The sequence below is a fragment of the Aulonocara stuartgranti genome, assembly GCF_965226115.1.
Source record: "Aulonocara stuartgranti genome assembly, chromosome: 9".
Classification (NCBI taxonomy): domain Eukaryota; kingdom Metazoa; phylum Chordata; class Actinopteri; order Cichliformes; family Cichlidae; genus Aulonocara; species Aulonocara stuartgranti.
Genome location: NC_138960.1, coordinates 14,011,294 through 14,025,982, shown reverse-complemented (window position 1 = coordinate 14,025,982; position 14,689 = coordinate 14,011,294). Strand labels below are relative to the sequence as shown.

General features: G+C 39.5%; 2 protein-coding genes across 2 annotated transcripts in view; one reads left to right on the top strand and one right to left on the bottom strand.

The window, feature by feature from the left end:
- The window catches only part of LOC309714070 (uncharacterized protein), a 277,839-nt gene that overhangs the window by 14,824 nt on the left and 248,326 nt on the right, over positions 1-14,689 (bottom strand). The window lies entirely within an intron of this gene.
- On the top strand, positions 5,164-7,868 carry LOC309714852 (C-C motif chemokine 3-like). The gene is made up of 4 exons (XM_082547575.1): positions 5,164-5,385; positions 7,086-7,209; positions 7,284-7,342; positions 7,433-7,868. The coding sequence occupies exons 1-4, from the start codon at positions 5,316-5,318 to the stop codon at positions 7,456-7,458; spliced, it is 279 nt and encodes a 92-aa protein (XP_082403701.1). The 5' UTR covers positions 5,164-5,315; the 3' UTR covers positions 7,459-7,868.

Here is a 14,689-nt window from a genome sequence, read left to right as displayed (position 1 = left end):
TGGGAGATGTGGAGCAGCACCAGTGATCAGAAATAAAAGATGTAAATGACATCTTGCATTCAGTGTTTCTCTTCTTCTTCAATCTGCGTCTCATCATGTATGTTTCTGACATTTTCTTCTGCAAAAGGTCAAAAAAGTATCAGAATACCTGATCAAAGACATAAAAACAGTTTTTAAAAACAGTGATGCCACTTTGAAAACCACCTGCAGACTGTGGGAGCCTGTGACTGTGCGTCACTACACTCCTACAATCATGTGAAAAAGAAACTACTACATGTCAGAATGCTATTTAAAAAGGCAATCTGGTTTCTAACAGTTTCTAAATTATTTAAATGCAAGATGAACAACAAAACATGACATATTACACAGCACCATCATTTTTTAACACCCACGTAGCCAAAATGCAGAAGCAGTCTGTAAAAAACTAGCGATTCAAGGTCCTGCTAACCAAACGCACTTAATCACCAGCAAGTGTGTGCACCATTGTGAAACCAGAGGTTTTAGCAGTGTCTATTCAATGGGTGTTAACACAACGCTGTGTATGAAAGACACCAGCTGTGATCTCAGGGAAGCAATTGGTGCTTAATATTGGGTTATGGGGTACTTTCCAAACATTTTGAAGGCCGCCCACTCTACAGTGAGAAGTGGAAACAGTCCAGATAGCTGCCAAAAAAAGTTCACAAGATGTTAAAGATGTTCATGACAGTAAAGTTAGAAAACGACTGAAAAGGAGGAACCCTTTTCTTTCTGAAATGCAAAAGAATACCAAATACAGCTCAACCATACTGAGATGTTTCGACAAAGTTTAGTTTAATCTTTTGAAAGTAAAGACTTCCTGAACTTGATGTCAGAGTACGGAATATTCCTTTCTATTTCCACCTCTCCACCTCCATTACAATATGACACCACCTCTTCATTTATTAGTGTATTTCTGTCCTCTGAACTGTCTGGAGGAGTTGCTGTTTAGTTGTGGGCTGCCTAACAGTTTTTTCTTTCTACTAAATGCTGACATCAGCTTGCTGATTCAGAGCCCAGTCATTTCTTTTCTCTGTATCATAAGTCATGTGGATCCTGAAGCCCTGTCAAACTAGGAAGTGGTAAGCTTTTTCACTCATGTGCCGACCAGTCTTTAAATATGGTACAGTACCGCTGTCATTTTTGGTTTTTGTCAGTCCTTTTTGGTCACGTTTCTTTTCCAGACCTAGTGCATGACTCTAAAGAAGCCTGAGCAATCACAAGGTTTGCTGTCGTCTAGCTAAAAATGATTGTATTCTTAGAGCCTTTTGTCAAATAACAGACCTCAAGTCTCGATTTCAGTACTGAGCCTCCATCAGGCTGCACTTGTAGCACATAATATTTATCATTTAATATCTTTTGCACTTCTGTGTCAGAAGTGCAGCTCAGTCACCAGAGCCACGTGGTCCTTTTTATCAGGTCATTTGATCAGTACTGCATGTATTTAAGTTTAAAATAAGATAAGACTTTATTCCACAGTGGGGAAATTTGTGCATTACCACAGCTCACGGACAGGTAGCAGAAGAATACAAAGAGTATACCAAGAATATAAAGTCACGGAATAGAAAATAAATAAGATAATACAATATACAATATATACAACAGTAGCTGGGGTTCTGTGTACACGCTTACACAGTATGTGTTATGGATGGAGGGTTGTGGAGATATGCAAGTAATAAAGTTAAACTATGCTACTATTACTATTACTATGTAAGTAATAGATATCTATAAGTATCTAAGTATCTATAAGTATAGACATGTATATGCACACACACAAGCACAAATACACATACATACATACACAATAAATATAAATATACATACACATATACATGCACAGGTCCATATATGTGAAAGATGCATTTTATGCATGAGGTGGTAATTGTGGATGACCACAGTGTCCAAGTGACTCATGACATTGTGACTGAGGAGTTATAGAGCGTAACTGCTGTCAGGATGAATGGTCTGTCAAAGCGGTCCTTCCTGCAGCGAGGTTGTTTCAGTGTCTGACTAAAGGAGCTGCTCAGTGCGCTCACAGATGTATGTATGTATATTATACCTGCTTCCCTTATAGTCTTATGACAGAGACGATACCTAGTTTTATCTATCCACAAAGCCAGAATACACATACCAGTTTTATAAACCAACCAACAACTTAACAACATGAAGACCTGGATGACCTCTAATTTCCTTCTTCTGAGGATGTGATGCATAAGAATGCCTTTAAACGACAACAGAAACATCTGTTTGTGTACAAGAAACAGCTGGATGTGTTGGCTGAAGGTGCTATCAGGAGGCCACTGCTACAAATTCTCTGTTTATGCTCAGCTCAAATCAAAATGTAAATGTATGTTTTTTTAATGGTATAATTATTTCTGTAATTCTTACAGAACTTATAACCTATATCTATTTCCTTGACCCATTCAGTCAAAAAAGTGCTCACATTATGTGGATAATGGGGTGGTATGTTTTCTAACAGCAAGTGTGTGTTAACAAGATGCTATCATTAGTAAGAGACAAATAGAATTTTAATTTCACACGAGGACTGAAGCAGAAACTCCTCAGTGCAGAGGAGTCCAATATGGAAGCCATATTTGTCATAGGGCCCTGGAGGCCAGTGCATGGAAATGGACCTGGAAGTGAGGAGTGAATATAAGGAGGTGAGAGGAATACTGATTCTGTGGATGGAGGTAGTAAGACTCTGGGGAGGGAAACCGAGTGAGGATCCGTGAGGTGAGTAAATGAGCTTCCAACCCTATTTTATTCTTATGATCCAGAGGAGATGATGGGCAGGAGGACAGGTGGGTGAAACAGTGAGTAGTTTTGATCCCAAGGAACAGATTGCAGAGAGGTGTGGAGAATCTTACCAAGCAGACCAGCATCCAGGTCATTGAGCTGCAGGTGAGCAAAGCGGTGACTTGATGAGGAAACTGTAGGCACAAGAAAACCAGGTAAGTTAAAACCATGAGCATGAACAGAAGAAGCAATGAGGCCTGGTTACCACCATGAGGTAGCTGACGAACTGGTGGAGAAATGATGACAGTGTTGGTCTTAAATATAGCCTCACTGACTAACCAGATGCCAGGTTAGTAGGGCAAAGTGTGGAATCAGGAAGCAGACACGGGTTAACACAGGAAGCCGGTGGAGAAACACCAGACTCTCACTCAAGTCTTGACAATATTATAATCACATCCAATAATTCCAATAGAAATACTCAAAAAAATGCACACACAACACAAACCTAGACAGGTCCAGTTCATTGATTTAGGGCCATGGGCCTAAAGTTAAGCCCAGATAAAAGTGAATACAGCTGTAGCAATAGCTACGAGGAGGGCAAATTAAATAACACGCCAACACCATTTTCCCCTGATAAACTGCCAAAGTCACGGCTGAAACTTAGAGGAGACCGAGCGTTCTCTGTTGCCGCGCCGATGCTTTGGAATAACCTTCCTCTCCATATTAGACAGGCTACATCAGTGCCAGTTTTTAAGTCATTATTAAAAACCTATTTTTATTCCCTGGCTTTTAACTCTGTGGGTAACTGACTTTTTTTTTATTTATTTTTTTTAAATTTATTTTTATAATTATTTTGCTATGTCTGGTTTTATTACTATGTGCATATTAGTATTGTACAGCACTTTGGTCTACCAGGTGTGTTTTTAAAGTGCTATATAAATAAATGATGATGATGATGAATATGGCTGAAGAGGAATATTTTAACTGGGGGATTTACTCAGTCAGAAAAGTGTCTGAAAATTTTGATCTTTGCGTGTGTGGTTCATCAAACTAACACGATCAACAACTTCATATTTCTGTCACAATTTACATTTCCTCCAGAGCAGAGTGTGAAACTTTTCTGATCTTCTGCTAAAAAGTATATTAGAAGGATCAAAGAAGCAGTTGTAGTGTCTCTAGATTTCTTTTATTATACCTGTTTCAGGGGCAAAACAGTTTAACTTAAAGAGGAAACCTTATATACAGGGAGTGCAGAATTATTAGGCAATGAGTATTTTGTCCACATCATCCTCTTCATGCATGTTGTCTTACTCCAAGCTGTATAGGCTCGAAAGCCTACTACCAATTAAGCATATTAGATGATGTGCATCTCTGTAATGAGAAGGGGTGTGGTCTAATGACATCAACACCCTATATCAGGTGTGCATAATTATTAGGCAACGTCCTTTCCTTTGGCAAAATGGGTCAAAAGAAGGACTTGACAGGCTCAGAAAAGTCAAAAATAGTGAGATATCTTGCAGAGGGATGCAGCAGTCTCAAAATTGCAAAGCTTCTGAAGCGTGATCATCGAACAATCAAGCGTTTCATTCAAAATAGTCAACAGGGTCGCAAGAAGCGTGTGGAAAAACCAAGGCGCAAAATAACTGCCCATGAACTGAGAAAAGTCAAGCGTGCAGCAACGCAATGTTGACGGTGAACAGATCAAAACACTGACAGAATCCATGGATGGCAGGCTTTTGAGTGTCCTTGCAAAGAAAGGTGGCTATATTGGTCGCTGATTTGTTTTTGTTTTGTTTTTGAATGTCAGAAATGTATATTTGTGAATGTGGAGATGTTATATTGGTTTCACTGGTAAAAATCAATAATTGAAATGGGTATATATTTGTTTTTTGTTAAGTTGCCTAATAATTATGCACAGTAATAGTCACCTGCACACACAGATATCCCCCTAAAATAGCTAAAACTAAAAACAAACTAAAAACTACTTCCAAAAACATTCAGCTTTGATATTAATGAGTTTTTTGGGTTCATTGAGAACATGGTTGTTGTTCAATAATAAAATTATTCCTCAAAAATACAACTTGCCTAATAATTCTGCACTCCCTGTAGTTCAATTAAATGGCTTTGTTGATACCTAGATAAGCAGGCAAAAAAATTCTGTCAACGTGGAAATGTTGTGGTTTGTTTGTTTTTTTATTTTAACTAGAAGGAAGGGCTAGGAATTTACTGTCAGTCAAAATGGAAAACCAAATATAATCAGGGGTCCCTAATAACAATGCACAAACTGGCAGCATCAATCATGTGACTGTAGACCACATTTAAGTGTCTTTGCACATCTCTGTCTATGTGAGAAGCTTTTTCTCGGAAAGCTGGTACATTAGAAGTTCAAACTTGTAAAGGGGTGGAGGTGTGATGTACCACAACCACACACACAAGCGCACAGGCAGACAGAAGCACGTCAGCAGTTTTCTCTGCATATTTTCCTTCACTCTCTAATATATATCCAAACATTAATCAACTTGTGTTAGTTGCAACTTGACCGGTGAGCCAGACCACCAGTGAAAATGTCCGTGAAGATCCACACCATCGCTCTCCTTCTGCTCTCGCTCTATCTGTGCTGGCAGCTCTCTGCAGGTAACTGTGTTTTCTTCTCTAAAGAAAAAAAGAGAGATAAGATGTATTAAACTGATTGAATATTGTCTATATTATTGTAGGGTCCTTGTCTTACAATATGAAACACTTTAAAGAGACTGTTGTTGTGGTTTGCCGCTATATAAATAAAAAGGAGTTAAACTGAATTTGTCATTACCTCACTGCAGAGCTTAGCTTTTCATCTCAGGCTAGTTTCGTAACAACGTTACTGCTGCTTAGGCCTGCTTTCATGTACACATACATTTATTTTTGTCTACATGAAGGGTGTCCATGGCCCACAATTAGGCCAAGTCGATCTCAAGTTTGCGCAAACAGTAATACAATTGCATAGTAACCAACTCTCATTTTAATATAAAGAAGTAAACATTTACACCCTGAGATAGTGGATTTCCAACAGTGGGTCTCACTACATGATTATTACAGATCACAGTGGACTTAGAAAAGCACAGAACATTCATTTGCATTGGGGTTTTTTTTTTTACTCTTAATGGTTAAAAATAAGTTGGCAAGATTTAGAAAAACTTGCAACTTTCTGCAAACTGTCATGCCTGTGTAGCAAACTGAAGACTTTTAAGGCTTCACTGCATTTTTATGCTTTAGCGAGACATGTTTGACACATACACTATACAGCTCTGCTTTTGAGCATGTGTGTGATATGCTTTGCTTATTTTGGGGGTAAAACAGAAGTAATAGAGCTTACCTACTGTAACATCAAACACATATCTTACAGTTTGTGTATCTTACAGTAGGAGTGACAGGGAGTGGATATAGCTTCACTAGCTTGCTATTACTGCACATCCTAACTACCCAGTCCTTTTATTTATTTCATATGTAGCTGTAACTCACTATCAAAAAATGGTTTATATAAACTTTGACACCAGTTGTATTCTGTCCATTTTTTACACTCTCACCTTCTACCCACCAAGCACCAGATGTCTGTAGTAGACGGTGTTTCCCAGGATAAATTTGTTCAGTTAGTCATGGCCTTTTAAAAGATGCTCCTTTATGTCTAAATTTGTTGTTTTGTTTTTTTTAAAGTGAAGGTTTAGTAGAAGTTTTCAGATTATATATCTTTTGGATTGATAAACCATATTTATGCAGTTTATGCTGTCAGCTGACTTGTAGAAGCCTCTGGCTAATTAATACTGCCAACATTTTAAGGGTGACACAAAGATTCAAAACACCGTCTTTATAGACATTTGCTATTTAGAAATCTGGCATAGTTATGTCTGCAGTATTGTTCAGTGGCTACATTGTAACACATTGTCCCTCTTACACCAAATAAATATGTAGAAATGCCTCAAGAAGGCCCCCAAGTGGTGAGTTTTTCTTCTGCTCAGCTGGCCCACTTTTCCTGTTTATAAACAGGGTTAATGAACAATAACAAATTCTTCACATCTGTTAGTGGAAACAGATTGGTTTGAATTACTATGTGTAATGCACTTTGATGTTTCATCAACTCATTTTCTTATTTGTTTCCATAGTGTCAGAATGGTTACAGCGTTAAGCACAGAAACATTTACAAAATTTCAAGTAACATTTCAACAACCATTTTTTTTTATCATTATTATTATTTAGAGGAGTTTTATTATTTATTTTAAACCTGGAGTTCCCTTGGATTTTCTGTTCAATTACACTTCTCAGGCCAAATACATAAATGTCTGATCGACTTTCTCTCTCAGCTCGCCATGCTCCAAGGAGAAGGCCGTGCTGCGTTCTGGTCACCAGCCGCAATATGAGCGCTGACGTGGTGGGGCAAACATACCGTGAGCAGCCTGCAGGATCACCCTGTGTGAAGGCTATAATGTAAGTCTGAACATGTTGCCCTACGCACGAACATAAACACACACATTTCCATAACTTTTTCATTTTATTTCTAGTTTCCACACAAATGACGGACCCCTTTGTGCTGATCCGAAAGCTCAGTGGGTCAAGGATCGTAAGTTATGCTAACACACAGACTCAGGCACAAACTCAGTAAAAGTGTTTGCACAAAAAACTGAAGCTCCACTTCCTCTTTCTTCACTAGTCGCTGCGAACATGACGAAGGTGTGAAGTACGAAGCCTCTGGTGAAGCATCGCTGCCTTTCTGAATCATCTATATCTCCTTTGAAATGACCTTTAATTTAAACCAGAGCGCCTTCTTTTAATATAACTGTCTTATAACTGTTCTTTATTTTTTTTACTCTTACTTTTGGTGTAGCCTTGTAATTTATTCTTGCTGTTGACTTCAGTCTGTCATGATGCCAACATTCTAGTTTTATTTTATTTTATTTTATTTTATTTTATTTTATTTTATTTTATTTTATGTTTGCGCTTATGTGCTTCTGTAAAGCTGGTACAGCTAGGTGCTGTGTCACGTAAATGTTAATTCCATGCCATTAAAATGCTCCGGATGGCAGCAACAACACAAGTATGTGGTAGACGTCCAGTTTAATGCCTAAATAAAAACGAGCCACCCTGAAGTTTTTTTTTCTAATCTTTGCATATATGTGTTGAAATTACAATCTATAGATTTCAATATTACATTTTGAAGTGAGTTTTAATTTGTTTCAAAGGACAAAATAACTTAATGTCAAATTAATGTCAAATGTAAATTACCAGCAAATTAAATGAAATTAAAAGCATAATAGTCCTTTTTCTTTGTCATTCAAACGTGCCAGCCTCTGTGACAGATGCCAACAATCACTGTGTGGTTTGTTTTTTATTCAACTACAAGAAAAAAAAAACAGTCACTGTCAGCTAGAATGGAAAAACAAAAATCATGACAATACACAAAAAATCCGTAATTAGACTGTACAGCACATTTAAGAGTCTGCGCCTGTTTTTGTTTGTAATGTTGTTTCTGTTGCTGATGTTGGGGTCATCTTGTAATCTCTTACAAACTACCTCCACTGCTTCAGTGACTGTTACACAAGTAAAGAGAGATGTAACATTGTACAAGATCATTGACTCATCTGCCTCCATAACAACATCTCTCACCTTCCCAAGAAACAGCAAAGTGTTGTGGATGTGGTGTTTAGGGCTGCCTGTCAACGGGTTGAGGATCGAAGCCAGAAACTTTGCAATGTTATAGGTGACTGAGTGGATCATACAGACAGTTTGTCTTCAAGGTACACCGTCTTTATGTATCTTCATTAAACCATACAGACTTGGGTATAGTCTGTGGTATGAGGCCCCATCAGTGGCATTGTCTTGTTCTAACTGCTTCACACAATCTATCACCCCCTGCCTGTAACCACTTCCTGGGTCTCATTTCAGGGGCTCATACAATTTTTCTCACTGAGCAATGACAGAATTTTCTCACGATAGTCTTTCTGTTTTAGCAAAACTGTGCACCCTCCCTTGACTGCCAGAAGGATGATAATGTTGCTGTCATTATTAATATTTCTCCCCCTGAAAATGCTTTGGGAGTTCAGAAACTACTCATCTAGCATCTCTAAGAGTTACAGTGAAGGGTCTAAAAGATAAGAATAAATACACAAATTTGTTTTGGACTGAAGATGTTGCTGGGATACTGTCACAGTCATACTGTGACACAGATTTGTTGGTGTGGGGAATAACAACAAGCTTTTTTGATGTGTGTCACACATTTATGCTCTTCTAACCTTGATGTCTGGCACAGAGTGAGTGGGTGTGCCAGATCAGCTGCCTGTTGCTGGCACTGATCGTGGTAACGATTTAGCTAGAAATGAGTGTTTCCTGTCTCCCCCAGAACAACCAGAAATCCTGCTGTTGATGTGCGTGTTCATTGCCCCGTTGTGCTGCATGCATCCTCAGTTCAGAAGCTTAGTAGTTGGTGGAGATGCTTCTGCCAGCCCTTCCTGTGAAAGACAAAAAAAATAGTCTGTGCAGGGATGAAATACACAATTTCAATGCATCTGTTGCAGCTGAACACATATGATTTCCTTTTCTGTCACGTACGCTCAAACTTTTGCCACGTCTATATAACTTGTGGTTAACCACACGCACAGAGTTGATGCAAGAAATTCTGTATAAATGGCTGACAGAAGAGTTTAGTGCTTTTGATACATTCTTGCTATAATACTCTGAAATAATGACTTTGTATGTAAAAGGAGAAAAACACGAATATCTTTAAGTGGACTGGATGATGAAGGATGAAATTGCACAAATTCAGGGAAACAGAAAGTGAAATCAGACTGAATGTCTGCCTGAGGCCCGCATCTTGTGAAATGTTTAGTTTCTTAATGTCACGTATGAGTCTTATTGTGCAGGAGTAACTCTGCTTACTGTAACTGAAGCTATTTTAATGTGTAGAAGGGGTACATAGCATCCACACTGTGGAACTTCAGCTTTGCATTTCTGCTTTGTTCTTTTTGCTTCCCAACGACATTGACCTTACTCTGATTTAACCCCCCCCCCACACACACACACACACACACACACTTTTCCAGTGTCAGCTTGAAGCTCTGTATTGGCCTTTCTGTGACTTTCTGAATCTAACAAACCTAATTCCACACAGTAACTGTGGGAAATGGGTGTGAAAATTTCAGCTGCAACCCAGTAAAAAGATTTTGCACAACAGTCTATATCACATTTCTCAGCACAGGTTGTGGGTGTTTGTATTTGGTCTAAGTTTTTAAACCTCTAGTAGTGGTGTGGCAGCAGTGTGCTTTTTGGGGCCTAGTGGATCTGAAGGTGAATCACAAAGGGCACAAAGGGTTTGCAGACTTGGGGGAATTGGACTACCTGTGCAACGTGTACAGGGTGCAGATGCCATCACAAGCTCTCAAATGTAATAAGGACCCTAGCAAATAATCAGGAGGAGAAGAAAGTAATGGTCTGTGGCCCACACCTGCCAAACCATTTTGTTTTGTGGGTTTCTTGTTGTTGCCTTAGCAGAACAATTTGCACTAAAGGAGGTGAAATTGATTTTTGATGGTTTCTTCTTCTTACCTGGATAGATCCATATCCATGTCTGGCATTAGAATTGGACTTTAATGTCATTCAAACATTTGACATGATGTGAAAAAATAACACGAATTCTTAAGTCTTGGTATTTGCAGCATTCTGCTAAACAACAGGTTCAAAAGTATAAATAAACATTAAAATAAATACAAAAACTAAGTTCTAAAACAAGATCTGTCATTTAAATTGCTACGATTTAAATGACAGATCTCAATAAATTTACATTATTGCGTAACGTGTAGCAGGGAATAGCAGAGCAACGGCAGCAAACATCAGCAGCAACCGTTCACGAGGTTAACATTCAGAATCAGAATCTTAGAAGAAACAAAACGAAACTGAGGTGCAATTCTCTCTGTGCAAAGAAAGACACAGTCACTCAATAACGAAAAGGAACAAACACAGAACATATATCTAAAATATATGTGTACAATATATATACAAATATGTCTACTGTATAAACAACAGACACAATTGTTTTCATATTGCACTAGTTCCCATTTGCTGGTGTTGATGTAAGGGAGGGGCGGAGCCATCTGCTGCGACCAGTTGTGGTGAAACGGGGAAGACAGGATAAAGACGTGCTGTGGAAGAGAGCCAGGGATTAATAACAAGCAATAAGTCAATGCAGAGAGGTCTATTAACACATAGTGATTGAGAAAGGTGACTGAAGTTGTAAGCATGTAAACATAATACTGTGAGAAGTACAGCCACTGAATCACTTTGATACCTGGTGTTACTTTTACATCCCTTAAAAATAAACAATAAAGTTAAATAATAATGAAATAATGTTAATTAAACTTTTTTATTATTGACCTGTGAAGTTAGAATCTCATGACTCTTGGTCTCACCCTGCAGGTGAAAATTAAGACCTGCTGCCTTTTGAGGCTGTGTTGCAGTAAAAACAATAAAGAAAAACGTGCGAGACATTAGAAATTAAAAACAGTAGGCACTCAAGTGGTGGAGCAGGTTCTCTAATAATCCCTGGACTGGTGGTTGGATGCCTGATCCATCAACCTGATTACCTCTGTGTGTTTGATGAGATTTTTTAATTAATAAAGGAAATGTCTTGATGCATGCTCAATCATCCAGGTAAGTAAATCTCCCAAACATTGATTCTGTTTATCTGGACGTAGCGTTTTGTGGGAGAAACGTTTCGTCACTCATCCAGGTGACTTCTTCAGTCTCAGCTGACTGCAGGTTTCCCCGATCTTATAAACAGTACATTTGCATAATGACTGAAACCAGCCCACTGAAGGAACAATGGGCTGGGAGGTCAGTTCCTTAATCTTAATTATGCAAATTCTCATTAACTTGGTGGACCGACACATCAAATTCACCAGGGAGGATATGAAAAATGGCAGGTTAGCCTTCTTCGACTGTGAGATTTCCATCAGTAATGGCGGTACATCTAAAAGCTGACGTGTACCGTGAACCTACACATACGGATCAGTATCCAAGGTTTGACTCTCATCATCCACTGGAGCACAAACTGGGTGTCATCAGGACGCTACAACACAGAGCGAACACCATCCCCACTGACACAGCGGCCAGGGAGGCAGAAGAACAGCACATCAAGAAGGCCCTGAGTAAATGTGGTTATCCCAGCTGGACTTTTTTCAAAGCGGGAAAGGCACCTAAAGAAAGCTCCGGCCAATCCAGGAGAGAAGGACAACCGCTGCCCAAGCGAAAACCTGTAGTGATCCCATATGTGTCAGGAGTATCGGAGCAGTTGAGACGCATTTATCTAAACACCGGGTCTCTGTGGCTTTTAAACCTCAAAAGACGCTGTGCCAAAAACTGGTCCACCCTAAGGATCGGGTCCCCCGACACAAACAGAGTAACATAGTGTACGCTGTTAAGTGGCAGGAGGATTGCCAGGATTTATACATCGGGGAAATTAAACAACCTCTGGCGAAGCAGATGGCACAACACAGAAGAGCTACCTCGTCAGGCCAGGACTCTGCAGTCTATTTTCACCTACAGGCCAGTGGACACTCTTTCAATGATGAGGATGTACACATCCTGGACAGGGAGGAACGCTGGTTTGAGGGCGGAGTCAAGGAGGCCATTTATGTGAACAGGGAAAGACCATCTATGATGCCACAAAACGCTACGTCCAGATGAACAGAATCAACTTTTGGAGTAATAAAGGAAATCAATAGAAATAATATTAACAATAAAACTAAAAATCCCTAAAGTTCAGCTGCACACAACATCATCCACAGAGTATACAACATAAACCTTTTGTAACAATTCAGCCATCATGGTGACAACTGGTCAGTGTTTATTACACCTTTGCTGCCATCACGTGGGGGAAAGAAAACAGCCAGCTATCTTTAATGTCCCTGCATGCAGCACAGGAAAGGCCATGCCGCCCGGTGTTTCTGAGTTTTATGTTATTTTGTTATTTCATTTGTATTCTTTTTAGTTATCTAGTTATTTTGTGAGGCCTAGTTTGCAGTTTAGTTCATGGTTTATCAGGTTCCCTTGTGTCATGTCAACATCTCCATGTTTCCTGTTTTATTTTGAAAGAGTCCAGTGTTCTTTGTTCATTGTATTTAGTTTCACTTCCCCTGTCCTGTCATTAGGTTCATGTGTGCCAGCTGTGCTCCCATGTGTGGCCACTTCCCTTGATTATCCCTTATGTGTATTTAGTCTCTGTGTTTCATTCAGTGTATGTCATGTCGTCTGTGTAAGCGTCCCAGTTATGTCTCATCATAGTTGTCACGTTTCTCAAAGCCACAGTCATAGCATGAGTTCTCGAAGTTTCATAGCTTTATCACAGTTTCATAGGTTTTTCTTAGTCTGTTTTCCAGTTTAGTTGTCTTCCCTGCACTCATCGTAGCTTTTGTTTTTGCCTTCTGTCATCAGGCATAATAAAGGCTTGCATTTTGTTAAGTCATGTCACGTCTCCTTGCCTATGTCTGCTCTTGGGCCTTGCTCTAACTAACACACTGGCGGGCCGCGCTGTGACAAAAGTGTTAAAATGTGCACTCCAGCCCAAGGTTCAACACAAAAGGTTCTTGGTTCACTGCAAGATAATTACTATTAGTAGCTGGAATAAAGTGTGTGCCACTGTGAGATCGTCTCTTTTAGAAGACTTATGTTGTTGTTCTGCTATTGTTTAAAACATTCTTCAATCAAATTTTGTTTAATCACAAACTAATGCACAAAAATAACCGGTTAGGCCTCACCCATCAAACCTTCCTTTTTTCTTTTGCCTTGCAGCTTTAAAATCCTTTGTCCACTATCTCTGCTCTACACACGATCAGATCATCTCAACCTTGCCTTTATCTCCGGACTGCTCAAATCGAACTTCTCCTCTGATATACTCATTTTTAACTCTGACCAGCTGGCCACTCTGAATTAAATCTTTGCATCTTCAGCTTACCCTCATGCTTTTTGTTAATGCCATCATCGCTTTAAACCATACATCATAGCAAGTAGAAAAAGACTGATAATGTATGGCTTGTTTGTAATGGCCAACAGGAGAAAGGCTCTTCTTTCCAAAGAGAACAGGGCAGAATGAATCCACTATTATTACAAGAAACATCAGTCATCAGAAACATAACATTAGAAACATAGCATCTCTGAAAGATTCTCCAACTGGCAGGAAACCAGTTTAACATGGTCCTGTGATGTATTCTCCACCCATAGTGTGCAACCTCATTCCTGTGTATGTATTAGATGGTGAGCAGATGATCATGCTCCCCAGTCTACAGCAGCAGTACCACCTGCTAGTGAACCTGGTCAAGCCCTCCACGGCTCTGAGAGGCTTCTTCACCCTGGACCCTGTAGCTCTTGCTTCTTTCCTGTATTTTATAGTTCTGATCCACAGTCAGTAAATAACCAGTGATTGAATCCACCTGTATCCAATGAGACACATTGAGAACAACACATTCTGTGGCTGTCGATTGTGAACCTGATGTCGGCACTGTCGGCCCGGCCTGGGTTGTCTCCACATGGCCAGACATGAACTACAAATAAGTGAAGGGATACTAAAAAGGAGATGAGAACCTGAGATAGAGGAAACACATGGCAGCACAGCTTAGGTTTGCAAAGTTGCACCTAACAAACCACAAGATTCGATTGCTCTTTTTAACACTCGTGCAACATGATAGGAAAGGAAGCGTAATCGAGAAAGACGACGTCAGTGCGATATTTGAAAACTGGCTGGCACATAGGGGAGAAGGTTTACCACTTCCTAGTTTGACAGGGCCTGATGAACCACATGATTTATTACACAGAGGAAAAATGCTGACTTTGCAAAGTCATGTCAGCATTTATTAGAAAAAGCCAAGGGATTGAGTAACTCACCACTACACTGGAACTCATCCAGGCAGTCTGACAGTAGTAA

Coding starts and splice junctions, on each gene's coding strand:
- LOC309714852 (XM_082547575.1), top strand. CDS start 5,316: ATGTCCGTGAAGATCCACACCATCGCTCTCCTTCTGCTCTCGCTCTAT. Junction 5,386..7,085: donor GTGCTGGCAGCTCTCTGCAG/GTAACTGTGTTT, acceptor TTTCTCTCTCAG/CTCGCCATGCTCCAAGGAGA. Junction 7,210..7,283: donor CCCTGTGTGAAGGCTATAAT/GTAAGTCTGAAC, acceptor TTTTATTTCTAG/TTTCCACACAAATGACGGAC.